This window comes from Kogia breviceps, chromosome 15 (assembly GCF_026419965.1).
Source record: "Kogia breviceps isolate mKogBre1 chromosome 15, mKogBre1 haplotype 1, whole genome shotgun sequence".
NCBI lineage: Eukaryota > Metazoa > Chordata > Mammalia > Artiodactyla > Physeteridae > Kogia > Kogia breviceps.
This window is the reverse complement of record NC_081324.1, coordinates 15,126,379-15,152,738: the sequence shown is the minus strand read 5'-3', so window position 1 is coordinate 15,152,738 and position 26,360 is coordinate 15,126,379. Positions and strand designations below refer to the sequence as shown.

At 46.2% G+C, this 26,360-nt stretch overlaps 2 protein-coding genes and 1 long non-coding RNA gene across 4 annotated transcripts in view; 1 reads left to right on the top strand and 2 right to left on the bottom strand.

Annotated features, from left to right (window-relative positions):
• The window catches only part of LMAN1 (lectin, mannose binding 1), a 240,022-nt gene that overhangs the window by 117,566 nt on the left and 96,096 nt on the right, over positions 1-26,360 (bottom strand). The gene's annotated exons all lie outside the window — the stretch shown is intronic.
• LOC136792750 (uncharacterized) overlaps positions 1-26,360 on the bottom strand; it is a 51,699-nt gene that overhangs the window by 24,041 nt on the left and 1,298 nt on the right. The window lies entirely within an intron of this gene.
• Positions 15,150-24,422, top strand: GRP (gastrin releasing peptide). 2 transcript variants are annotated; one of them, XM_059040950.2, is made up of 3 exons: positions 15,150-15,640; positions 21,559-21,804; positions 24,120-24,422. In XM_059040950.2, the coding sequence occupies exons 1-3, from the start codon at positions 15,238-15,240 to the stop codon at positions 24,155-24,157; spliced, it is 687 nt and encodes a 228-aa protein (XP_058896933.2). In that variant the 5' UTR covers positions 15,150-15,237; the 3' UTR covers positions 24,158-24,422. The 2 variants fall into 2 exon arrangements, with proteins under 2 accessions (XP_058896933.2, XP_058896932.2); XM_059040949.2 differs by having other exon boundaries at positions 21,559-21,806; positions 24,099-24,422.

Below are 26,360 nucleotides of genomic sequence, written 5' to 3'. Positions count from 1 at the left end.
CCGCATAGCACAGGGAGATCGCCTTGGTGCTTTGTGACCACGTAGAGGGGTGGGATAGGGAGGGTGGGAGGGAGGGAGACACAAGAGGGAGGAGATACGGGGATATACGTATATGTATAGCTGATTCACTTTGTTATACGGCAGAAACTAACACACCATTGTAAAGCAATTATACTCCAATAAAGATGCTTAAAAAAAAGTCATGGTAGCTCTGCAGATGAAGTATAGCTTAAATTCATGTTTAGGCTGGAAAGTTTCTTCTCCATGGAAAATAACTATGTCTTAGCGCATGTAATCAAAAAATAGCCGTACTCTAGCAGTAACAACAACAGACACCTCTGTAATAGAACACTTAGCCTTTTTCCTCAAAACTGGATAAAATAAAAAGAATGTATATATATGTATAACTGAGTCACTTTGCTGTACAGCAGAAATTAACACAACATTATAAATCAACTATACTTAAATCTAAAAAAAAACCTGGCTTTCAGGCCACTGAAATAGGGTGGTCATGGTACAGATCTCAGAACCCTGCCCTTTTTTCTTCATTCTCTTTCTTAATGGTCTTTGAAATGCCTTCTCTTGAGTATTGTCTCCCTCCCCAGCTAGAACATCAGCTCCCACTGCGTAGGCATTTCAACTGTTTTGTTAACATCTGTATCTACAGTGTTTGTGGAAGTACATGGCCCATGGCTGGCACCCAATAAACACTTGTTGAAGGAAGGAGGGAGGGAGGGAGGGAGGGAGGGAGAGAACTGAAGTGAGATTTAGAAATATGCTATCTCTAATTCAATCCCCCTCCTCCCCCAGACTTAACGCTGCTGTCCAGAGAGGTTAAGTGACCAGCCAGGGCGAACAGGTCCCTTCACTCTTCAACTAGGTTAACTACTCCATCCTTCTTGGGTGGTGGTGAGGGCGGGGAGAGGGGCAGATTTGAGAATAGCTTAGATTTTATGAGGTTTCTCAATCTCAGCACTGTTGACATTTTGGGCCAGAAAACACTTAGGGCGCACTCTAAGACGATTAGCCACATTCCTGGCCTCTACCCGCTCAATGTCAGTAGCTCTGCCCCCACCACCCACCTCTGAGTCGTGACAACTGAAAATGTCTCTAGGCATTGCCAGTGTCTGGAGACAGAGGGATGGCGGTGGGGAACAGGGCAAAACTGGCCAAGGTCAAGAACCACTGGGTTAGAAGCTAATGTAACGATGAGCTACTAACTAGATAAGGAGTAATTAAACTCCAGTGCTTAAACAGCAGTGGGGTACATTTCAGGCTTTCGGGGAGACTCAAAACCATCACATATACTGTGGAGAGAACCAGAATCTTGGGACCTGGGAAGGTTCCAGAAGCAGAGGGGTATTCATCAACATGATGACTCAGGAAATGAATATTCTCGTGGTCTGCCTGCCATTCCAGGTAAGAATGCAAGAAATTTAATAAGAAAATTGATCTGTCCATGCATGGTGGAAGAGAATCTAATGAACAACAATCCAGGCAAATTAAAAAGCCTCAAATTATTCTCCCTAATACCGACACAGCCATTTTTGAACACAATTATGGACCTGAAACCCCACAGGGGAATTCAGTGGATATCATTTAAACATTTATTTGATGTGAAATATCTGACCCAAGCAAATCATAGAGCAATTAAAGAAGTAGGGTCTGGGAGATTTGACGGTAACATAGTTTTGGGTTTTGTTGACAAATGGTCAGTAGAAGTAAAAATTAGTGGCATCTTAAATTAGATCTGAATGTGAATAAGAATCAAGGATCCCAGAGGGCTCGGTACAGGAAACTGTATTATCCAATAGACAGTGCTCAATAACAGTCTAGAGGGGAAAGTAAGTTTGACCTAGATTGGATCTGCAGATAATACAAAATGAGTGACAAATGGCAAATGCAGAAGATAAATTAAAGTTAAAATTACCAAAGACCTGGACGTTAGAGAATCTTGATCAGAACTGAATAAGTTGGAATTTAATGAGAAAAGGGAGGCTATTACATGGTCAGGTTCGATCACACTTGACAGTCTGTCTAATCAGATAACACACACGTGGGAGAGGTCGGGATGGTGGTGGATAAACTAAAGGGAAACTTGGTATTCTTCTAACACACCTTGGAAGATTGGCTTAATAACTTAGCATATTGTGTCTGAAGGAGATTTTGCAGCAGAGGAAGTGGGACGTGGCAGATATGAATCTGCTGCCCCTGCAATCTTAGTTCAGGGGTATAGAGTTTTGCTACAGGAAAATGGAAATCTGGTGAAGCTGATACTCTAGTAATGGCTGCAAGGTGATTCAGTGCTTTGCAAACTATCATCCTCATCATCTATTGAGTTCCTACAGATAGCCCGGATTCTGTCATAAGGAGTTTATTTTGTTTTAAAAAATTTAAAACAAAGGCTGGTGAACATTACTTTGTTATTTAAACATATACATGTATATCAAAGAACAGAGCACTCCTAACAAAATATATGAGGAAGATAAAGACGAGTGTAATGGAAAAGACTTCTTTCCCTGATAACATAGAATAATATAAAAGCACTTTAAAATGCTTCAGTTTTTTTTTTCTAGCTTTTAAAAAATATCCTGGGCTTCCCTGGTGGTGCAGTGGTTGAGAATCTGCCCGCCAATGCAGGGGACACGGGTTCGAGCCCTGGTCCGGGAAGATCCCACATGCCGCGGAGCAACTAAGCCCTTGTGCCACAACTATTGAGCCTGCGTTGTCACAACGACTGAAGTCCGTGCACCTAGAGCCTGTGCTCTGCAACAAAGAGAAGCCACCGCAATGAGGAGCCCTCACACCACAAGGAAGAGTAGCCCCCGCTCACCACAACTAGAGAAAGCCCACACGCAGCAACGAAGACCCAATGCAGCCATAAATAAATAAATAAATAGATAAATAAATAAATAAATAGATACATTTAAAAAATAAAAAATATCCTTACGATTTCCATGTCTTACAAGTGAGGAAACCGAGGCACAGAGAGGTTAAGTGTTTTGCCCAGAGCCAGGCAGGAACTGGCAGAGAGGAGATTATCAACCCATACTCCTTGAGGAACAACCTGTAACAGGCGGAATCTGTGAGAAAACCTAGAAGATTCCTGGCAAATCTGAGAGAAGTGGTAAATTCTATTTGAAGGCAAATTCTGTTTGTTGGCTCTAGTGAAAGAAACATGACATTTGCCTTCAATATGCTCCTATCTCCTTTTTCAGAACCTCCCTATATTGGTTAGGGATTTATTTGGCTGTAAGAAAAACCTTATTTATTCACAGTGGCTTAAACAAATAGGGGTTGATCTGTCACAGGTAACAAGAAGACAGAGGTAGATACTGGTGATGATTTCCCATTTCAGCAATGCCTGGGCTGACGTCTCTGTGTGTTTCTTGGTCTTTCTCTCATAGCTGCAAGATGGTGCCAGAGCTGGGTGGAGTGTCTACGTTCAAGGCAGGAAGGAGGTGGGAGGTTCCTTTACCATGAAGGCAGAAGCTTTCCCAGAAGCCACCACAAGCTGACTTCCACTAAGGTCCCCTTGGCCAAAATGGGTCACCTGAGCACACCTGCCTGGGAAGAGATTTGGAAAGTAGGAAACAGGATTGTTATGACTGAGTTGAAGCAGCCATTGGGTAGGCAACTATATGTATCTACAATGACCTCCTTCTCTCTTCTTTTCCCTTCAGCCAAGCAACCTGATTCCAGCAGTGCCTTGATCTGAGCAGCTGACATGTTCTGGCTAAAGTGTAAGCCAACAAAGACCTAAGATGTGCCTATGTGTAGTGTTTATTTTCAGTAGAGTGTTTCCAAAGGAACTTAAATCACAGATCTGTAGGAATGGGATCTGGAAAGCCATGCCTTTGCAGGGGCCAGCATTCATGGCGGGATTTGAATGTTCACCAGGGTAAATATCTACCAGGCATCTTTGGCCAGTAAATAAAGTCAGAATTCGAGACATCCCAAACATACAGTAATAACTGGATCATTCAATCAGGGAGAACTGGCTTGTGTATCAGGAGCCGATGCTGGGCAGCTTTTTATTTTTTATTTTTTTATTTTTTATTTTTATTTTTTTGTGGTATGCGGGCCTCACTGTTGTGGCCTCTCCCGTTGCGGAGCACAGGCTCCGGACGCACAGGCTCAGCGGCCATGGCTCACGGGCTTAGTTGCTCCGCGGCATGTGGGATCTTCCCGGACCGGGGCACGAACCCGTGTCCCCTGCATCGGCAGGCGGACTCTCAACCACTGCGCCACCAGGGAAGCCCTGGGCAGCTTTTTAGAAAGTTAAACATATAATTACTATACAACCAAGGAATTCACTCCCCGGTGTTTACTCAAGACAAATGATGTTACATATGTCTACACAAAGACATGAATGTTCATAGTAGCTTTATTCATAATAGCCAAAACACAAACAGACAAAAAACAAAAGAGAACCAAAACAGCCCCCATATTGGGAACAACACAAGTATCCATCAACTGGATACTGGTGAATGAGGAAACAAATTGAGAAATAGCCGCACAGTGGAATACTATTTACTAGTAGAAAGGAACCAACATCGGGTACATGCAATGATGTGCCTGAATCTCAAAAGCTTTGTGGTAAATGAAAGACACCAGATGCAAAAGACAACATGCTGTACAATGCCATTTATATGAAATCCTAGAAAAGACAAAACCGATATGAACTAACGCAAAGTTTATCAGTGATTTACTGGAATTTTGGGGGGTGATGGAAATGTTCAGATCTTGATTGTGGTGGTTGCAATATATTTGTCAAAACTCAAAAAAGTATACTCTTAAAATGGGGGCATTTTAATATGTAAATGATACCTCAGTAAAGTTGATTTTTGTTTTTAAAATCCTATCTATGTCTTCATTTTCATGTTTTCCTCTTTTCTTCTTCCTTCTACCCCTCCTCTTCTTCCTCCCAGTACCCAGATATTTGGTAAAACATTATTCTAGGTGTTTCTGTGAAGGTATTTTTTAGATGAGATTAACCTTGAAATCAGTGTACTTTGAGTAAAGCAGATTGCCTTCCATTATATGGGTGGGCCTCATCCAATCAGTTGAAGGCTTTACGAGAAAAGGACTGAACTCCCCCAAGCAAAAAGGAATACCGCCCGCAATCTGCCTTTGGACTCTGCAGCTCTTCCCTGGGTCTTCAGCCTGCTGGCCTACTCCATCAGATTTTGGTCTTGCCAAGCCTTTGCCATTAATTCTTTAAAGCCTCTATTTATTGATCTATTGATCAATCGATCGATTGATAGATATAGTTATACAGATATCTGTGTTTGTATCTGCATATAGAAACACATACACATATCCTGTTGGTTCTGTCTCTCTGGAGAACCCTGACTAAAGCAGACAGGTAAGACAGACAGAGCTGTGAAATTAGGTAAAGCTCTAGGCTCTCAAAGTACAAGTTGCTGCACAAGGGTTAGCAATGAAGAGTTGTGTGCACCACACTTCCAGGGTTCTAATGCCAGCTCCTTGACCGTGGACAAGCGCTTACAGTTTCTAAGACTCTTCCTCCCCGCAAAAGGGAAAAATAAAATCATCTATTCATTAATAAGTGTTAAATGAGATACCGATACAAAGCAATTCTCACTTTAGCATAGATGATATTGACTACCAGAGAATTGCACAGTTAAGCTTCTCGACTTCTGGAGAACTGCTCTTTGCCTATACTTGGATACCTATATAGTATCCCCTCCTCTGTCTTAAGTGACAACGGAACTGTCCACACTACTTTGAACTTTAAGAGGACCACCGCTAAACTTGGATTCAAATTCCAGTGTTGGGCTTCCCTGGTGGCGCAGTGGCTAAGAATCTGCCTGCCAGTGCAGGAGACACAGGTTTGAGCCCTGGTCCGGGAAGATCCCACATGCCGCGGAGCAACTAATAAGCCTGTGTGCCACAACTACTGAGCCTGCGCTCTAGAGCCCGCGAGCCACAACTACTGAGCCCTCGTGCCACAACTACTGAAGCCCACGTGCCTAGAGCCTGTGCTCTGCAGCAAGAGAATCCACGGCAATGAGAAGCCCACACACCGCAATGAAGAGTAGCCCCCGCTCGCCGCAACTAGAGAAAACCCCGTGCACAGCAATGAAGACCCAACGCAGCCCCCCAAAAATAATAGTAAATAAATAAATAAATAAATAATAAAGTTCCTTTAAAAAAAAAAAACAAAACAAATTCCAGTGTTGGTAGAAAGGATTATTTAACTTATCAAATTAAAACTTTTTTGTATTATATGAAAATAGTTCACTCGAGTGTGTATCTGTTAATTTGTCATCAAAAGAGCACTTTGCCTAAAAGAAAGGACTGACAAATGTGCAAAATGTTTACAATCCTTTGTGAAATTGTAGTTTATCACTAGTTTGTATCTGTAAGTTACTGTTATAAATATTTCCTGTATTTTTTATTGTTATAATATTGGTGCTATGATAAATAGTCTTAGGCAACTCCCAGATAGTTCATTGGAGCTGACCTATTACCGTCATCACTGTTGGCAGCGGGGACTCATGCCCCATGACACTGCTCTACCATCAGGACCCACCTCTTCCCCTGTGTTCCCAGGGGGCTGTGCTGGGAGGCTCCATGTGTGTACATGACCCACCAGACACCCTCGTTTCTGCGGTAATGTAATATGCTGGTCTGAATACCTGGGTGCCACAGTGCTAGGTGCCATCAGGAGGAGTACAGGAGAGATAGACAAATGTATGTTGATTCAATAAGTCAAATCAGATTAAACTAATGGAATTTCAGAGATTTTCCTGAATAATATTTTCCTTATGAACTTGCTACTAAACTCGGTTGCAGCTTGGCCTGCCTGGAGTTGAGAGGCTCTGGTCTGGAGAAGTTGGCAGGCTGGGGGGATGATGATTTGGAGGTAACCACGTGTCACATGTGTGCAGTTGGCTCTTCACATAGAGTTTATATAATTGTTCACATTCATGGTCTTTTTGATTCTTGTCCTTACAAATATCCCAGGGGAGTGTCAGGATGAGGAACACAGCCTCTGTGGATAAGTCCTTAGAAGAAAGAACCAGAGTCGCTCAAGCCCAGAAATGCCCTGCCCTTTGTACCATCACCAGCTCTGCCCTCAGCCTCCTGCTGCCTTGGCGCTCAACTCTCTACTACCTGAGGGGCAGGGGCAACATCGGAAGCCTTCCAGCCTTCCAGGCACATCTGACCTGGCACAGGCAGCTGCTTGTACAGTAGCTTTCATTTCTCCAGGAAGCCAAGTGACATAGGCATATACCTGTGGAAAGTTCTGGAAAATAGTGCCCCTTGCTCACTGGATCCTTTGATCAATGCTCAGCACCCGTGTCTCTCACTTTCTCAGTTTTAAAGGGAACACAAAAAGACACATGCACCCTTATGTTCATAATAGCACTATTTACAATGACCAAGACATGGAAGCAACTTCAAAGTCCATCAAAAGATGAATGGATAAAGATGTGGTACATATATACAATGGAATACTACTCAGTCATAAAAAAGAATGAAGGCTTCCCTGGTGGCGCAGTGGTTGAGAGTCCGCCTGCTGATGCAGGGGACACGGGTTCGTGCCCTGGTCCGGGAAGATCCCACATGCCGCGAAGTGGCTGGGCCCGTGAGCCATGGCCGCTGGGCCTGCATGTCCAGAGCCTGTGCTCCACAGCGGGAGAGGCCACAACAGTGAGAAGCCCGTGTACCGCAAAAAAAACCCCCAAAAAACAAAAAAACAAAAAAAAAAGAATGAAATAATGCCATTTGTAGCAACCTGGATGGACCTAGAGATTTATTTTTTTATTATATATTTTTGGCCGCATTGGGTCTTCATTGCTGCTTGTGGACTTTCTCTAGTTGTGGTGAGCGGGGGCTACTCTTCATTGCCGTAAATGGGCTTCTCACTGCGGTGGCTTCTCTTGCTGAGGAGCATGGGCTCTAGGCGTGTGAGCTTCAGTAGTTGCAGCATGTGGGCCCAGTAGTTGTGGCTCACAGGCTTAGTTGCTCCACAGCATGTGGGATCTTCCCAGACCAGTGATCAAACCCTTGTCCCCTGCACTGACAGACAGATTCTTTTTTTTTTTTTTTTGGTACGCAGGCCTCTCACTGCTGTGGCCTCTCCCGTTGCGGAGCACAGGCTCCGGACGCGCAGGCTCAGCGGCCATGGCTCACGGGCCCAGCCGCTCCGCGCACATGGGATCTTCCCGGACCGGGGCACGAACCCATGTCCCCTGCATCGGCAGGCAGACTCTCAACCACTGCGCCACCAGGGAAGCCCGACAGGCAGATTCTTAACCACTGCGCCACCAGGGAAGTCCCGGACCTAGAGATTATTACACTAAGTGAAGTAAGTCATACAGAGAGACAAATATATATCAGTTATATGTGGAAATCTAAAAAAAAAAAAAAGTGATACAAAGGGACTTACTTAAAAAACAGAAACAGACTCACAGACATAGAAAACAAACTTATGGCTACCAAAGGGGAAAGGGTGAGGGAGAGGAATAAATTTGGAATTTAGAATGAACAGATACACATTACTATATATAAAATAGAAAAACAAGGACGTACTCTATAGCACAGGGAACTATAGTCAAAATCTATCTGTATATATATATAAAACAGAATCACGTTGCTGTACACCTGAAACACTGTAGATCAACTACGCTTCAATAAAAAGTCATAAATAAATAAAGGGAACAGTGGAGGATGTTCCGATCAGTCAGGATGGGAGAGGAGGAGCAGTCCTTGCGTCTGAGTAAGCGTTGACAAGACAGAGAATATCTAGCGAAGTGAAGAATGGGGCGGGCACGATGGGCTCTGTAAACAAGAGGGGCTGTCAGGAGGGCCGGGCGGGGCAGAAGAGGACCACGTGGTCCACACGATGAGGGGAAGCTAGAGAGACACTATGAGGAAGTAAGTTCACCCTAAGGAAGAGTTTTCCAACATCAGTAATCTCCAAAGATGAGAAGAAGTGAGCTCTCCAGCACTGGAGATGTTCACGTGAGAGCACAGGAGCACCAGGCAAGGAAGGAGTTAAGGATGAGAAGCTGGGCTAGGTCAGACCCCCAGCTGAGGGTGACTTTCCCCCCACCAAGGAAATACTGCAATGTCTGCAGACTTTTAGGTTGTCACACTGAGACATGCTACTGACATCTACTGAGTAGAGGCCAGGGGTGCTGCTAAATAGCTTACGATGTCCAGGACAGTCCCCACAACAAAGAACTAACTGGCCCCAAATCTGAACAGCGCTGAGAAACCCTGGAGTAGATACACTGGAAGTCTGGCGCCTAATTTAATATTTTTAAAAGAAATTTATTTATTTATTTTAATTTTGGCTGCGTTGGGTCTTCGCTGCACGCGGGCTTTCTCTAGTTGTGGCGAGCGGGGGCTACCCTTCGTTGAGGTGTGCAGGCTTCTCATTGCGGTGGCTTCTCTTGTTGTGGAGCACGGGCTCTAGGCATGCGGGCTTCAGTAGTTGTGGCTCACAGGCTCAGTAGTTGTGGCGCACGGGCTTAGGTGCTCCGTGGCATGTGGGATCTTCCCGGACCAGGGCTCGAACCTGTGTCCCCTGCATTGGCAGGCGGATTCTTAACCACTGCACCACCGGGGAAGCCCCCACGGCTGGAGTCTAGGGTAATCGCCCCTGCAATCTGTCCAGGAGCTCAGAAGACCATGGAAGGTAATCAGTGAAATGCCAGAAATAACTGGATTTCAAGGAAGATTGCAAAGTAGGATGTTCAAATTGACATCAGAAATATATTTGCAGTTTCAGACACTGAGGGCTACATTTTGGGACTCTGGCCATTCCTGCTGTAGCCAAAACTATGAGCATGTTATTCTCCAAAAAGCAAATTTATATGTTCCCACCACTTCCACCCACTTCCACGTACAAGTTGCAAAACCATGTCCGCAGATCTAGAGGTGGGTGGGCGTTGGGTGGGGAATAGCTGAAAACAAGCAAAGGGAGGAATCTGCAGTGAGGTTTCACCCAAATACCTCTAAAAATTATTCCCAATATCTCCTCTAAAATTATTTTAATATACTTTTTATCCTTCTGGGTGATGAAATTTATCAACCCCCAGAAAAGTCCTGTAACTACAAAGAAACTCATTTTTGCCAGACTTATCACGCTCAGAGCTTGAAAATCAGAGGGCTCTGAGGTTGACTCTTGACTCTGTCCGTTACCATCGGGTCATTGGGCAAGTTATTTAACCCTCCTGTGCTTCAGTTTCCTCATCTATAAAACAGGACAAGTAATATCTATGTCGTAGGACAGCTGTGAGGGTTACACGAGTAAGTGCACGATGCCAGGTCCCTGCCAGATGCTCACTGAGCAGCATCTGTTATTTGTACGACTACCTCTTCGGGAGATCTAAATAGCATGTGACGCAGGGTTAGGCCTTGAGCAAGAAAATTATGCCATCTTGATACTCACATCTAAGAAAAAAATTAGCTTGCCCTAATTAAAGTTCTCCATTATTATTAATTAAAACAAATAAGTAGCTGTCAGTCAACAGATACACACCCTAGGGAGGGAGATGTTACCAATTTATAGATGAAGAAACTGAGATGCAGATGCTAAGTCACTGGCCTGGTAACATAGTAGCTCCTAAGTGGCAGAGGCAGAATTAGAACCCATGTGCTTGCAGGACACCAATGCCTCCTTGTTCCTTTCCATTTGCCTTCACAGCCTGCTTCCTTGGCTTTGGACTGGATCTGGGGATCTTGGAGCATCTCAAGGCAGCAAGACTTGTCCTCAAAGCCTTCATAGGCACCAAGGTATAAATGACCAGTGACAGCAAAAACAGCCCCCTAAACCTTAAGACTCCTAACCTAGACTCCACTTAGGGCAAAGATAGAGATGCATGAGCTATTTTCAATATTTCAAAAAGCCGTACATTTGGGGAATTTCCTGGCGGTCCAGTGGTTAGGACTTGGCGCTCTCACTGCGGGGGCCCTGGGTTCCATCCCTGGTTGGGGAACTAAAATCCCATAAGTCGCATGGTGTGGGGAAAAAAAAAAAGCCATACATTTACCCCTGATGAAGCTGAAAAGATGAATTAAGATGCAATGTTTCACTGATTTAAGCGGGAATGACATCTACTCTCTAGGTAATACTGGTGACTTCAACCTGATTAGAAATTCTGATGGACAGACAGTTCCTGTGTCTTTGATGAGTAAAAATGAGAAATCTAAGCAATATGGCTTGTTTCACAGTAAAAAGTCTATCAAAACCTAAACTCCATGGAAGAGAATAATTTAAAAAATGCCCTTACTTGGACGTATATACACTACCAAATGTAAAACAGATAGCTAGTGGGAAGCAGCCGCATAGCACAGAGAGATCTGCTCGGTGCTTTGTGACCACCTAGAGGGGCAGGATAGGGAGGGTGGGAGGGAGACGCAAAAGGGAGGGGACATGGGGATATATGTATATGTATGGCTGATTCACTTTGTTATACAGCAGAAACTAACACATTATTGTTACGCAATTATACTCCAATAAAGATGTTAAAAAAAATGCCCTTTCTGATGTCTGGGAGTCACTGAGCTAAAAAGAAACAGCAGACAGCATGAAATATCAGGCACAAGACGGCATGTGCCTGAGGATATGGGGAGCAGGGCCATTGTGTATGAGACGTCAGGGCGCCCCCCCCCAACCCACACCTTCTTTTCAGGGAACACTGTCCTGCCCAGAGCCCTGTGGAGTGGACGCTGCCATATCCACAACCATGTGTCCTAGCCTCTCTAAGAGTGGATTGGACATTGTCGACTCACTCCTCTTTAAGCTGTTGGGCTATCTAGAACGTGTATAGCTGGGTCACAATAATGAGCTGGGTCTATCGTGTTTCTCTCTTGGAAACCAGGAGTTGGGAAACTGAGAGATGGAGGCAGTTTCCAGCAGAGGCGGAAGACACAGGCCAGGACCCCAGCCCACCCCACATAGGTGCAAAAAATGTCACTGAAACATCATGGCTGCTGGCTACCTAGATCTTTTGTGGAAATAGCTAAAGGGCTAAGATCCATTTGTTACAGAAAGACTAGACTAAACATTCCGAAATGGGGAATCCAACGAAGGGTACCCTATTTTGTGCCACAGTGATAAGAGGATGCAATGCCCCACTGAGCCTAAGGGGGTGCCCATATTGTAGTCAGCAAGAGATTCTCTACGGGACGTAGAACTCTGGGGCAGAGGAGATGGGCTGGAGACCCAGTCTTTCTTCCCCACGAGGGGAGGTTTTACTTTATTAAATAAAATATGTAAGCTCTCCACGTGCCTGAGGCACACTAGGCTGCTTCTGGCAGTTTATCAGCCGTCCATCAAACTCCACTTATTCCTTCTTCCACAGTGGTGCATTCAGAGCCAGGCACCTAACTGATTTATCAGGGCTACAACTCCCGGCCTCTCTTGCAGCTCCCTGTGGCTGAGTTTTTACCAGTAAAATATGAGCAGAAAAGATGAGCGGTCCATTTAGGCTGGTATATTAAGAGGGTGGCGTGCCTCCCCACTTGCCCTGTCGTGTCAGCTGCTATCTAGGCCATGCAGGCAGGGACAGTACACTTAGGACAGTGCTAGTTAAGTGTGCTCCATGCATCAGCTGCTCATCCTTGAACCGTCTGTAACCCATCCACAACAAGATAAAGAGCTTATGCCAGCATGCAAATCAACAGCGCTAAACAGCACTAAATGCAAATCGTTAAACACAGTGTTCAGCTGACAAAGCAAGATATTCTCGATGAAGGAATCAATGCATTGATTGACATTCTGCCACAAGCTCCTCATCTCCTTACAGAATATCCCTTTGAGGAGCCGAGCACTAGGGAGGGCTAGAGGCACAAGATGGAATGAACCTGGCTTCCTGAATATCTACGTGGAACAGGACGCTGGGCTATAACAAAAAAGAGGAAGAAGTCATCGCTACCTGGCAGGGCTGTGGTTAAGATTTTAAAAGCGATATGAAAAGATACCCAGCCAGGATCTAGTGGGCTCATTCCGTACTGGCTGAATAAAACCTGCAGTGGTTTCTTGCTCTAACTTGTAACAATCCATTGTCTTTTCTGGTTAGAGGACTGGACTCAGGCTGCTATACCTGGAGGGCAATGCGGCCATTCACATCTCCTGAGTCCCTGTTCTGTACCTTGGACTGGGTCAGACACTGTGGATTCAGCCCTGAGCAAGACTGACACGCTCTCTGCCCTTGTGGGACGTCAAAGCAAATGACAAGTCTAAGCCCGAGACCGGGTGCAGAAAGCCTGTAGACTAGGGTGCTTAGAGCAAGAGCTGAAGTGAATGGAGCAACCTGGTAGCTCCCGGTCTGCAAGAGACCCAAGGGTGTGTTGCCTGAATTTGCAGAAGAGTTGCACTTTCTGTAGAGCTGTTCCCACACCTCATTGTATTTACAGTAGTTTCCCCTTGGTCTCATAGTGGGAAAAACTTCATCGAAAGATTCTAGGGCTTCCCTGGTGGCGCAGTGGTTGAGGGTCCGCCTGCCGATGCAGGGGACGCGGGTTCGTGCCCCGGTCCGGGAGGATCCCACGTGCCGCGGAGCGGCTGGGCCCGTGAGCCATGGCCGCTGAGCTTGCGCGTCCGGAGCCTGTGCTCCGCAACGGGAGAGGCCACAGCAGTGAGAGGCCCGCGTACCGCGAAAAAAAAAAAAAAAAAAAAGATTCTAAAATAATCTTGATTAAACTAAGGGGAAAGGACATTTTTCTATAACTTAGTCTGGAGAGATAAAGGTTTTCCAAAGGCCCAAGGTTGCAAAAGCCATTTAGACCGAAGCATTTCTTAGGTTAGTTGTTCATTCATCAAATCATTGCTGAGCACCACTGCGATCCAGGCTCTTTGCAGACACACAGGGGAGCGAAAGCAAGTCCCTGTGTTCCTGCAAGCTCGCGGCCAGGTGAGAAGTGGTAAGCCTACGGGTGAGCACCTGACTGTGGAACGTTCGCTTACTAATGAGCAGAGCCTGGGAACCCAGAAGGGTGGAGTCCAAGCCAATTGTAGGCTTGTTTTCCCCCTTGATTTTCACTCCGCGTACTCCCTCAGGATAGTATTACTCTATTGCTTGGCTAATAATAGTGATCCTGAAATTAGCATTTAACCTTCTAGCCAGACACACGCGTGGAAATGCTCTTCCAAGCCCAAGAATACTCAGTCATGCAATATATGCGCATATCCTCTAAGAACGACACAGATGTATTGAATCGCCAGATATCCCCGAAAGATGTATGATTTCAACCTAATTGGTATCAACGCCCAGTATTGACAGGAACACCAGCAGGAGCCAACCAGCGAGACAAGCCAGCACTCGCTGAGGAGCAGGCATGCAGGACCACACCAACACCCCCCCCCCCCCCGGCTCTGACAGCCGAATCGTGGGCAACAGCATCCTACCAGCTTCTATTCACTGTTGCATTGCTATGGTGCCACCCCCTTTGTAGCCATGGCATTGAGAACGCCCGGGAGTTGGGCGGGTGGCCATTCCTCACATATGAGAACAGACGGAGCAGGGGAGGGCCGGGCAGCTCTAGAGACGTGTGTAAGTGGCAGTTTAGGGACAGTTTGAGCTTTCTGGTAGAGGCGGCCTAGGGAAATCGCCGCAGAAGCTTCATCTATTATGTGGATGCTGTATGCTGGTGCAAGGGACCAGGAGTATATAGTAAAACTATTGTTAGTATCGTAACTCCGATCACGTTACGTGTCTTTCCTGCTCCAGCCTCCATCGCACCCTACAAGTGGGCAGGGACGCCTCCGAAACCCCAGGTGGGGTGAGGGTCTTACTGGCGGCGGTGAAGCGGCGGCGCTCTGTGGGAGGGAGGCAGAGGTCGGGAGGTCCCTGGGCAGGGGCCGCGAGGAGGGAGGTAGTCCGCAAAGGGGGAAAGTCTGAGAATCAGAGGTCCTTTGCAATCCGGGCTCCGGTTCCCTCCAGCAAAGCCCAGCCCCCAAACATCCCTCCTTGGCGCACGTCCCTCTCTATCTCCCCCACCCCAGCTGCGTGCGCCCCTCGCCCCTGGGGTCAGGCCGCGGGGTCGCTGCCCCTCCTTGCAGGATCCGAAGGCGGCTAAGGCGGGAGGCGCCCCGGTGAGGCTGCGGAGGGAGGAGCTCCCTAAACTGTGTTGGGGCGAAGGCGTCGAGGGCAGGAAGGGCTAACCCAGGCTGGGGAAGGCGGACGGGACTACGAGGGAGAGCGAGGGGGCACAACGTACGCTCAGCCTTTTCATCGCTCGGCGGGAAGATGGATGATTTTCGGAGACCGTCGTCCCAGCGCTCCGGCTCGCTCTACGGAGACGTCAGAGCGCTGGGGTCGCGGTGGAGGAGCCCCCCTGCCGCCCCGCCCGGGCTTGCCTATAAAGCGGGGCCGTCGTGGAGGCTGCGGCAGTGGCGCTGGCGGCGGCGGCGGCGGCGCTCCTCTGAGCTCCCGCTGCTCGCGTCTCTCCGCTGCGGTGAAGGCGCGCTCTCCGCCCAGCCTCGCCGCGGCGCCCCGAGGGCTTCCGGCCGGGACCATGCGCGGACGCGACTTCCCGCTCGTGCTGCTGGCTCTGGCGCTCTGCCAGGCGCCCCGGGGGCCGGCCGCCCCGGTGTCGGCGAGCGGAGGGATCCTGCTGGCCAAGCTGTACCCGCGCGGCAACCACTGGGCGGTGGGTGAGTGTCCGGCGCGACCAGGCAGCCGAGGGGGCCAGGCTCCCCACCTCTCAGCTTTTCCGCGGCTCTGCGTTGGGGGCTGGGTTTGCTCCGACCTTTCCGCTCAGACGCCAGCCCCGTTCTCCCAAAACTCCACCCTGCCCTTCAGTCTCCCGGGAAGCCGTCGGTCCCGCGGCGTGTCCCTCGGTCCTTTCCCGCTCTCTTCCCTCCCCCCCCAGGACACCCCAGCCCCACGCAGCTCTCCAAAATCCCAGCCGTACGCGGAGATCACCCTCCCTCCGCATCTCCCAGCACCTCCTTTGATCCGTCTAATCACAACCCTGTCTGGCACGCTTCTCTCCCTGAACAATTTTGGGGAGCTGGGTCCCCGAGCGCGTCTCGGAGCCCTGGGCCAGCCTGGCGGCTGCGCCTTTACCCCCGGCAAAGCCACAGGTGCGGGACACGGGGCGCAGCGCCCACCCTGCGCTTCAAATCCGTTCGGCAAGCAGCGCCTGAATCCCACCTCGATTGGGGGCTCGCCGGAATTTCCTCAGTCCTTCTTTGCCTTGCAGCGATTTTCTTTTCCCTGCCCTTTTGCCCCCCCCCCCCCCCGCCTCCTTCCATCCGGCAGGCTCGGTGCTCCAGGAATCACACCTGGTCTCCACGCTGATCCCGGGTCTCCGTTCCCTAAGTCCTCGCTTTTCTCCGCCTCTCTTGACACGAGACCTCACACTCTCCCCTAGCTCCTTCCCTCTTTTCCCTGCCTACAAGTCCTGCTTTCCAGGCACGGGCTTGGAGGTCAGCTGGGAGGCACGTAGCGGCCCCGCTGCTTCTCGCTGCTCCAGCATCACCCCGGGGCTCGAGCAGAGCCTCTGGCAAATGATGCCAAGCGTTCGACTTCCTCAGACAGCTCCCCACACAGCCATCTACAACAGCCCTAGCATTTCCCGGGAAGCTTGTCGGTCCCTAGAGAGATTTAAGGCGGGGGGGGGGGGGGGGGGGAGGGGGAGAGAGAGAGAGAGAGAGAGAGAGAGAGAGAGAGAGAGAGAGAGAGAGAGAGAGAGAGAGAGAGAGAGAGAGAGAGAGAGAGAGAGAGAGAGAGAGAGAGAGAGAGAGAGAGAGAGAGAGAGAGAGAGAGAGTTTCACGATTTCCTTAGTCATCTACTTAGAAGTAGGGGAGGGTGTTTTGGAAAGATACTTGCTAATTCAACTCTCAGAGGGTTTACAGACTCTCGGAGTGAAGACTAAGATGAATTTAGAAGATGGGGTGAAGCTAGAACTGCGCGCCCTCAGCTCCTGTGCGTTGTGTAGGTTTCCCTCAGAGAAATGGAGCGCTGTGGGTTGCAATAGAGTCGTTTGCATTATTACTGAAAGAATCATTTGCCAAGTCTGGCAACCCCAGAGATGAATGTATTTGTCATCTTCGAGGGACACCCGGAACCCAGGAGCCTGCTGTAGAGAGGAAGGGTTGGGATGGGTGGAAACCCTTGCACTTCCAGAGAGAAGGATACTTAGAAGATGGTAAAGAAGCCAAAGCTAGAATTGATACTTAAAAAGGGCTCCTGGGAGTTTAGATCAAGTGGTCATTGTCCAGTGTGGCCAGCAGCCAGTGGGTTGGGAAGGTGGAATGAAACTTCCAGATGTCCAGCCTCTTTTTGCTCATCAATGTTTTTGTACTAAAAAGACTTATTGTTAAGGTAACCCTTGCAGGCTAAATGCAGGACAAGAGAGTTCGCTGGGAAGCTATAATCATGTTATTTCTGATGCAAGCCAACCCTGATTGCTGTGATTCCAGAGCACATCAGTCCCCAGGTCTTTCAGGTGTCGGCCATTTAATCACCCTTCATGGTGGTACTTGGGCATTCCCAGCCCCAAAGTGTACTGACCAGTGACACCCCCAAATTGTCTTATTCTCTTATTGGTTCTCGAACACACTCTTTTTCCTTTTTCTCCCTTGACTAACTGCAGAGTTGACGAAGAACAAGGGAAAGAGGGAGGTGACATAGAAAATCGCATTTAGATTTAAAATGACGTTGCAGTTGCGCAAAAGTTTGCTTTGGGTGGACGTGCCCTCTGTTGGAATGTGAGCATTCACAAGCATGAATGCCATGTTATATTTTACATTGAGCTTCCTGCTCTGAGTAAATGCCTGTCCTCCTCAATCACTGAAGACATGGAGGTTAGTTTTAATTAATGCAAACGAAAGCTACATATTTGCTGTCCGTGAAGAAGCTGTCAGCACAAATTTGCAGGTTTGTTAAGTGAACTGCTTCTTCCAGCTGACAGAAACGTGATGTGGCCATGGAAAAACAAGTTAACAGACTGAAAACGTAACCAATTCTTATCTGTCTCGATGTTCACGGAAATGTTTTGTGTGCGATGAAACTACAGGTCGACACTAACACTGGTAACTATCCCCTGTGCACCCATGAAAGGCTTCTGGCCGTGGTTCTAACTCTGATGTGGAGCGTGGCCGTGGAGGGTTGAATGCTGAGCGCCAGTGTTCAGCTGCCGATGGCTTTACATGACTGTGCTGCCCGGGCTGCTGTGAAACACAGCTGAAGTATCGCTCCAGAGCAACTAGCTCTTAATACTCAACACTTTCTGTCTTAATGGATATTTTCTGAAGTTAGGATAATCTTCAAGTATGGAGCTCAAGAATATTCTTTTCTGTTGCAAACCTGCCATTTTAGTGGTATTTTTAAGTGATCGAAAAGGACAAAAGCTTCCCTCCCACCCCCGGCAAGGTTTTTATTTTTTCAAGTGCCTATCTTTTTTTTTCTAGTGCCTATCTTTTGATCTCCATTATTATTATATGGATACATAACAAATGATGATGGGAGAAGAGATGGAAGTGGGCACAGCGTCCACGTTGCCATGGAGATGATTATTTGGTTGACAGTAGCTAAGCTAAGAAGTGTATTAGGACCCAGGGAACGTGTGTTTCCCTGGCATGTCCTAGATGGCGCACTTTCCTTGGAAAAAAGAAAAACATCTGTGGTCTAGGGGAGGGAGTCTGAACACCCATCCACCAAATATGCAAATACTGAAACTCAGTACAAGGTCCCAAAGACCTATGTTAAGTCACCCACAGAATGGAGGCCCATTTTAGCCTTCCATTGTAGAAAAGTCAGAGAATTCTTCAAGCATGACAAAAATGAAGTTATTTGTAAACACATCTCCATCATCCCTCTGCTTCATTGCCAATAACGCCTTTCTCATTTCCAGCATCCTAACCAGATGACAGGCAAAGACCGAGGACAGGAGCAACTGGGAGCATCAGATTCTAATCCCACTTTCCCATTATCATGATTCAATTTCCTCCATATTTATAAAGCCAAATGATTTGCTACTTCCTGGGAAGTTGTGGAACATAATCACTGTGATGGCTAAATGCAAAGTTACTTAGTAGATATCTGGGCACCAAGTTCACAAGCAGATAAGTGAGGAGCCGGTTTTTCAAGATTCCAATGCTTCATTTGGGACAGTGTTCTTAATAGAGTCTTAAAATTGTGTGCAGTGTCAGATCCTAAGTGACTTGGCAAAGCTCACACTGTAATGCAGGAAACCCTCATTTTCAGGATCCCCAATACACACAGAATTAACTTTTCTGAGTCGCATTAACTGAGTCATGACATAGTGATACGTGATCTGCATTCCTTTTGATAATATTAGAAAGCCTTTGGCAGACCTTATCCTTATTTCCAGACCCCAGAATGATTTCTAACTGCCTTATATCCTTAGGAAGTTCAAAGACACTTCAAGGCAGTATAATATCGTAGAGTCTGGGCTGTGAGCTGATTTTAATCCCAGAATCTTTACTTGCATGTATGTGACTTTTGGCAAGTCTCATTTTCGTCCAATTAATTACAGTGTGGATCGAATGAAATAATCTGCATTTAAACATCCTGTGAACTGTAGATACACACACAAGCAATAAAGTTACCGTGAGGGCTTCTCTCATGGTGGTTAAAACTGTTCACAGCAGCTGGGAAGGGGCCTCCTTCCATTTGCAGTGACTGAGGTCTGCCACGTACTATTTTCATGATGTTTGCCTTACATACCTCTAATGCCAGTCAATACTGGAGCCACAGAGAGCTCTTTCCTTGTGAGCTTTAAACCAAAAGCACCATAGTTTTATTAGTGTTAGAAATTTGAAAGTGCTATGAAACCCAATTACAGAGAAATGGAGAAAATCAACTGAAGAAAGTAAATAAGATAATGTTGAGTATATTCAAGCAATGGGCTAAAATGTAAAGAATACAGACCTTAAATTCCGTACCCTTCTGACCCTAAGGCCATCCCCATTTGCATACATGAATTTCCATGTTTTTAGTGGTTTGGCCTCCTGCACAGCAACTTTTTTTTGTTTATATGGCAAATGCTCATCTCTGGAGCTAATGATAAGCTTTGGTGACCATTTTAGACCTGCAAGAGGAAATTCCGCATTTACATGGCTGAGAAGTGTTGGCCCAAACTCGTCTTCAACCTGTGTTTCATTACAAACTGTAATTTCTAGGTGCAATTTCTTTTTTTTTTTTTTTTTTTTTTTTTTTTTGCGGTACGCGGGCCTCTCACTGCTGTGGCCTCTCCCGTTGCGGAGCACAGGCTCCGGACGCGCAGGCTCAGCGGCCATGGCTCACGGGCCCAGCCGCTCCGCGGCACGTGGGATCCTCCCGGACCGGGGCACGAACCCACGTCCCCTGCATCGGCAGGCGGACTCTCAACCACTGCGCCACCAGGGAAGCCCTCTAGGTGCAATTTCTAAGTTCAGTCTCAGCTAAAACTCTAAGAAAGTTTAAGTGAAACTTTTTGAAAATTTTGTTTCTTAGAAAATGAAAATTTTGTTTCTTAGAAACAAAATTCCTTTGCTACATTTGTATTACAGATAAGAGGAAAACAACACCTTTCAATTAATTTATTTATTAAAAATTGATTTCTTTAGCTGCGTTGGGTCTTTGTTGCTGCTTGCGGGCTTTCTCTAGCTGCCGCGAGCGGGAGACTACTGTTCCTTGTGATGCGCGGGCTTCTCACTGAGGTGGCTTCTCTTGTTGCGGAGCACAGGCTCTAGGTGCTCAGGCTTCAGTAGTTGTGGCACGTGGGCTCAGTAGTTGTGGCTTGCGGGCTCCAGAGCAGTTGTGGCGCACAGGCTTAGTTGCCCCATGGTATGAGGGATCTTCCTGGACCAAGGCTCGAACCCGTGTTCCCTGCATTGGCAGGTGGATTCTTAACCACTGCTCTACCAGCGAAGTCCGAGCAACACCATTTTAATCACACAAAGAAAAGCACGGAGACTTTTCTTTTCAGGAGCAATTCAAGATTGACTGGGAATGCCATCATTCAGCTGGGAACAGAATTCGTTGCACACAGAAATGGTGATAGAATTTTAGATATGGAAGGTTCTTTCGATGTCATCTGGTCCAACATGTTCATTTTATTGTTGATAAAATTGAAGGTTCGGGATGCTAAATGACTTGAGAGAGGTCACCTGGCTAGTTAGCAGAGGGGCTGGGACCAGACCCAGGGCTTCTGAGTCGCAGTTCTGAATTCTGTCCATTCATTAGGCGTTTTGAGCAGGGATCAAAATCTGTCAGTCGTTTATGAACTAACTCCTAATAATATCAATAAAATGCTATTTATCCCGCATTTAGGAGAAAGCAGCACAAACACAGTTGGTGCCCTTTTAAATTTCTTGTTCATTCATTCCCCTGGGTTAAATTTGTGGCAATCTGTTTTTGTTGGGGTTTTTCTGAACCAGAGTATATGCTTATTTTATTTCTTTATGATAGTGGCATTCAATTTTTTTTAATTGAAGTATAACTGACATACAAAATTATATAAGTTACAGGTGTACCACATACCGATTCACAATTTTGAAAGGTTATACTCCATTTACAGTTATAAAATGTTGGCTATATATTGTTTTTGTCTTTGAACAGGACACTTAATGGGAAAAAAGAGCACAGAAGAGTCCCCGTATGTTTATGAGGGAGGGAGCCTCAAGGAGCAGCTGAGACAGTACATTCTGTGGGAGGAAGCTACAAGGAATTTGCTAAGCCTCCTAGAAGCAAAGGGGACCAGAAGCCGTCAGAATCCACCTCAACGGGAGCCCCTGGGCATTCTCCAGTCTACTAGGGATTCAGAGGACAGCAGCAACTTTAAAGACGGGGGATCAAGACTCAAAGGTGTAATGAACATACTGCGGAAGTGGGAGTGGGGTGAGGAGGGTCGGGGAGGTAGGAGGTGTTTGGGGAGCGTTGGAAGGAGGGGAGGTTTCAGCAGGGAAGAATAAAACTGTTCAGACGTAAGACTTCATTCACAGCAACTACATTGGGCTGACATCAGCACACGCTCAGAAAATGAGTGGCCAATCCTCATGCTAGCTTTTCTTTTCAACATCATAAATTATTTTTCCTCTTAACACATCAAACTCCAATTTAGGAGTTTTGTTAGCAATTGTGCATTGATAGGATTTTTTAGCCTACCAGACCCTTCCAAAATATTTTGACAGTGAGGCCTTAGATTATTTGAGTTGATGATCCCTGTGGATCTATAGATATGTTTCTTTTTGAAGACCACTAGTGGAAGGGCCTATTCACAGATGCTTTTGGAAGAGAGCATTCTTGTTTGCTACTTTTGATGCAAAATAGTACTCCTTCATATTTGTTCCAAGATTACCTAGTTCGGGTCTCATCCTAATATTTCAAAACTTGGGCTTCCCTGGTGGCGCAGTGGTTGAGAGTCCGCCTGCCGATGCGGGGGACGCGGGTTCGTGCCCGGGTCCGGGAAGATCCCACGTGCCGCGGAGCGGCTGGGCCCGTGAGCCATGGCCGCTGAGCCTGCGCGTCCGGAGCCTGTGCTCCGCAACGGGAGAGGCCACAGCAGTGAGAGGCCCGCGTACCGCAAAAACAAACAAACAAACAAAACCCCCCAAAACAAACAAAAAAACCCCTGCTATCAAAATAAATAAATAAATAAAACAGCTCCTGCCCACCCCTAACCATGGACCCCTCTCCTGCCTCCAAGTCCTTGTTCTTCCTAGGTTACAGAGTTTGTCTTTTCCTTGTCACTTTACTTCCATTCTCTTGAGTCAAACTCACAGATTCAATACTTTGAGCCAATGTAGGGGACTTCCGTGCATCTTGTCCCGCATCCTCAGCTGGCCCCTTTTGTGACGAGTGGCTCATATTGTGAGATGTGTGGCAGCACCTTCAGTGCAGCCTGGAGAAAAATGAAGCTAATTGGTCTGTGTGGGAATTGAACCCCAGGCCCTGGCTTCATTATCACCTGGTGAAAACAACTGAGCCACAGAGCAGATAATAACTGATCTGAGAATCTCAGTAATTCCTTTATTAGAAACAAATGGCTGGTCTGGACGTTGGGGAACCTGAATTGCCAGAGAATCTTGGAAAGTGTAATAAGCTCTCATCTGGATGAAAAGCGTTTTCTCATCTCAGAGGGTAAAGGGTGCTATATGGGAACAAAGACGTGTTTTAAAAGTAGAGCTACTCATTCTTCCTTCAGCCTTAGTTAATTTTGACAGAAGCCACAACAAGCCAACCACAATAAATTTAGAACTGGCAGAAACCCAGATTAGCTCCTCTTCCCAAGTTGCCCACCTGACTACCATTTACAGTCATGGGTTTATAATGTTGAATTGTGTAATTCATAAACTAGCTTTGACCTGTGGAACGAGGCATTGCCAAAGAAGCAAAGTAACAATTAGGATTCCCACATTCCTCAGCAGTCTCCCTACCCAGCTGCTACTTTAGTAACAAATTCCTGGGGATAATACATTTAACTTCCAACTTTGGTCAAACTATACCTGTGTAAATGAACTTACAAAACAGAAACAGACTCACAGACAGAGAGAAGAGACTTGTGGTTGCCAAGATGGGAAGGGGGTGGGGGAGGGATGGACTGGGAGTTTGGGATTCGCAGGTGCAAACTATTATACAGAGAACAGGTCCTACTGTACAGCACAGGGAACTATATTCAATAGCCTGTGATAAACTATAGAGGAAAAGAATATGAAAAAGAATGTATGTACATGTATAACTGAATCACTTTCCTATACAGCAGAAATTAACACATTGTAAATCAACTATGCTTCAATAAAAGAAATTTTAAAAAAATAAAGTTTTCCTTAAAAAAAAAATATATATATATATACGTATGTAGTCATATCAGAACACAAGTTAAGCTAACATAACAAAAAGACCCAAAAATATAGTGGCTCCCCAAAAGGAGGAAGTTACTTTCTCTCGGGGGACAGCTGTTGTTCTCCAGCATTAACATGTTTGGAGTCATCTGGAGGACTTGTGAGAGCACAGAGTTTCCAGTTCTGTAGGTCTGGGGTAGACCTAGGAATCTACCTTTCTACCAGTCTCCCGAGTGATACTGATACTGATGATTTACTTTTAGCATTAGACTGGCATCACTAACTATGTTCGCTTAACTCTTTCTACTATGTTTTAAGTTGGTGGACTCTCTACTCCAGGTTCTCAGCGTGAAGGAAGGAACCCCCAGCTGAACTGATACTGACAATGGTGGCCTCCCTCAAAGAAGCAAAACGAAACCCTCAAGAGATGGAGTTCTATGGGCATCAGTTCTACTGGGTCATCAAGTTTCCTTTATGCAAAATACTTAACTATTCTTGTATCTTTCAACTTTGACTAAAGTCATGATTTTCAAGCAGCGTCTTCTGGTTTGAACTTGTTTGCTGTGAATAATTGTCCATAAAGAGTGTTCTAATTAATGTTCTTTATATCTAGGCTATTTGGCTATTAGATTCCAGTCCGTGCTACCATTCCCAATAAAAGCTTAAACATATTGTCCAAAAGGCAGGTAGTTTTCTTATTTCAATTCCAAATGAGAGGACAGTGACTAATAACTGAGATTAACAAACAGCTTGACAGTGAACTTGTGTGCTCATTGATGAAAGCAGGCTGAATTTTTAGCTTTGCGCTCTGAAAGCCACTTAACTGATTCCTTGTAGTGACTTAGAGCCTTTATAGATGCCACTTACTAGAAGCTCAGACTTGCTTTATCGTTACCTAGTCGGACAGGCTAGGTTGAACATGGAGGCTGGCCTTCTTCATCACATAATAATTCCCATCTCTTCAGCCCTTACCGTGACTAGGTATTTTGCTGATGTTACTGATATTCTCCTCAGAATAGTTTCATAAGCTGAAAATGATCCTTCTCACTTAATAGCTAAGGAAACAGAGTTAGGTCAGCTGACTTGCCCAAGGTCACATAGTAGATGGAATTGGGATTCAAGCACCTAAAGTCACCAGATTTTCTGTAGCATTTGACAGTTTTTCTATTACCTCAGTTTGAGCCCCTCTTTCAGTATATTTAAGCCTAGCAAGTAGCACTGTTTCTTCCAAATTCCATTGCTAGCCTGAGAGAAGTAGTCCCTGGAGGCAGATTTAGTGAGCTCCACAGCAAAGGGAGAAGATCGGTTCCAGAGGTTCCCTTCCATTCTCAGAGAACATGGACCAGCAGTTCACGACACTCCCCAGTTCCATTTTTATCATGACATTCATGCATTAACAGATTGTAAAGCTCCTTTGCCATATGTTTGGATTTCCTTCATTTGGGGAAATCACATATGAAATGGTGAAGAGATTTATCTTGCCTTTGTTCTGATTATCGAAGAACCACATAAGATGTGATGTGTTCGAAATTCTTTTAAAATCACGTTGATTCCCAACTTATCCAGAGCCAGACCAGGGAAAATATGTGAAGCGTGTTTTCAGTGTCCTGCCGCCTTCCTCTTCTTGGGACGCCCTGGGCCTCTTTCCCAAGAACTAGATCCTGAGCTGAGTGCACTAAAGCTTGCTATGCAGCTCATGATGAAGGGGAAGCCCTATCACCAGGATTCACCCTCCAGTAGGACACTCATAAAGCTGAAAACAACCTTCCAGACCCCGGGGACATCTCTCCAAGGGTGGCATTTCAGGCAGGGAGAAGAAGACAATGCTTCTGGAATAACCCCATCTAGACAGTCACTTGTTTGGTTGTTTCACGAGAGTAGATGTGATCCTGTGTTTCAACTACAATCATTTTTCCCTCATGTGCCCTGACCAAGACACAAGAACTGCTCACTTGAATCCCTTGACCCTTGCAGGCACCTAAGTACCAAGCCCTGGTCAAGACTAGAATCCCTTTATCCATTTATCTGTCCCTGAATGGATAAAGAAGATGTGGTGTATATATATATATATACATTGAAATATTACTCAGCCATAAGAGAGAATGAAATAATGCCATTTGCAGCAAAATGGATGGACCTGGAGATTATCATACTAAGTGAAGTAAGTCAGAAAAAGAAAGACAAATATCATATGATATCACTTATATGTGAAATCTTTAGAAAAATGATACAAATGGGGAATTCCCTGGTGGTCCAGTGGTTAGGACCCTGCGCTTCCACTGTGGGGGGTGTGGGTTCGATCCCTGGTCAAAAAACTAAGGTCCCGCAAGCCGCATGGTGTGGCCGGAAAAAAAGAGATACAAATGAACTTATTTACAAAACAGAAACAGACTCACAGGCATAGAAAACAAACTTATGGTTACCAAAGGGGAAAGGTGAGGGGGAGGGATAAATTAGGAGTTTGGGATTAATATACACGTACTACTCTCTATAAAATAGATAATCAACAAGGACCTACTGTATAGCAATACCCTGCAATAACCTATATGGGAAAAGAACCCGAAAAAGAATAGATATATG

What these genes read in the sequence shown, in the direction of transcription:
- GRP (XM_059040949.2), top strand. Translation starts at nt 15,238, where the DNA reads ATGATTTTCGGAGACCGTCGTCCCAGCGCTCCGGCTCGCTCTACGGAG. An exon ending in CGGCAACCACTGGGCGGTGG is followed by an intron (nt 15,641 to 21,558) that starts GTGAGTGTCCGG and finishes GTCTTTGAACAG; the next exon opens with GACACTTAATGGGAAAAAAG. An exon ending in GGGGATCAAGACTCAAAGGT is followed by an intron (nt 21,807 to 24,098) that starts GTAATGAACATA and finishes CTATGTTTTAAG; the next exon opens with TTGGTGGACTCTCTACTCCA.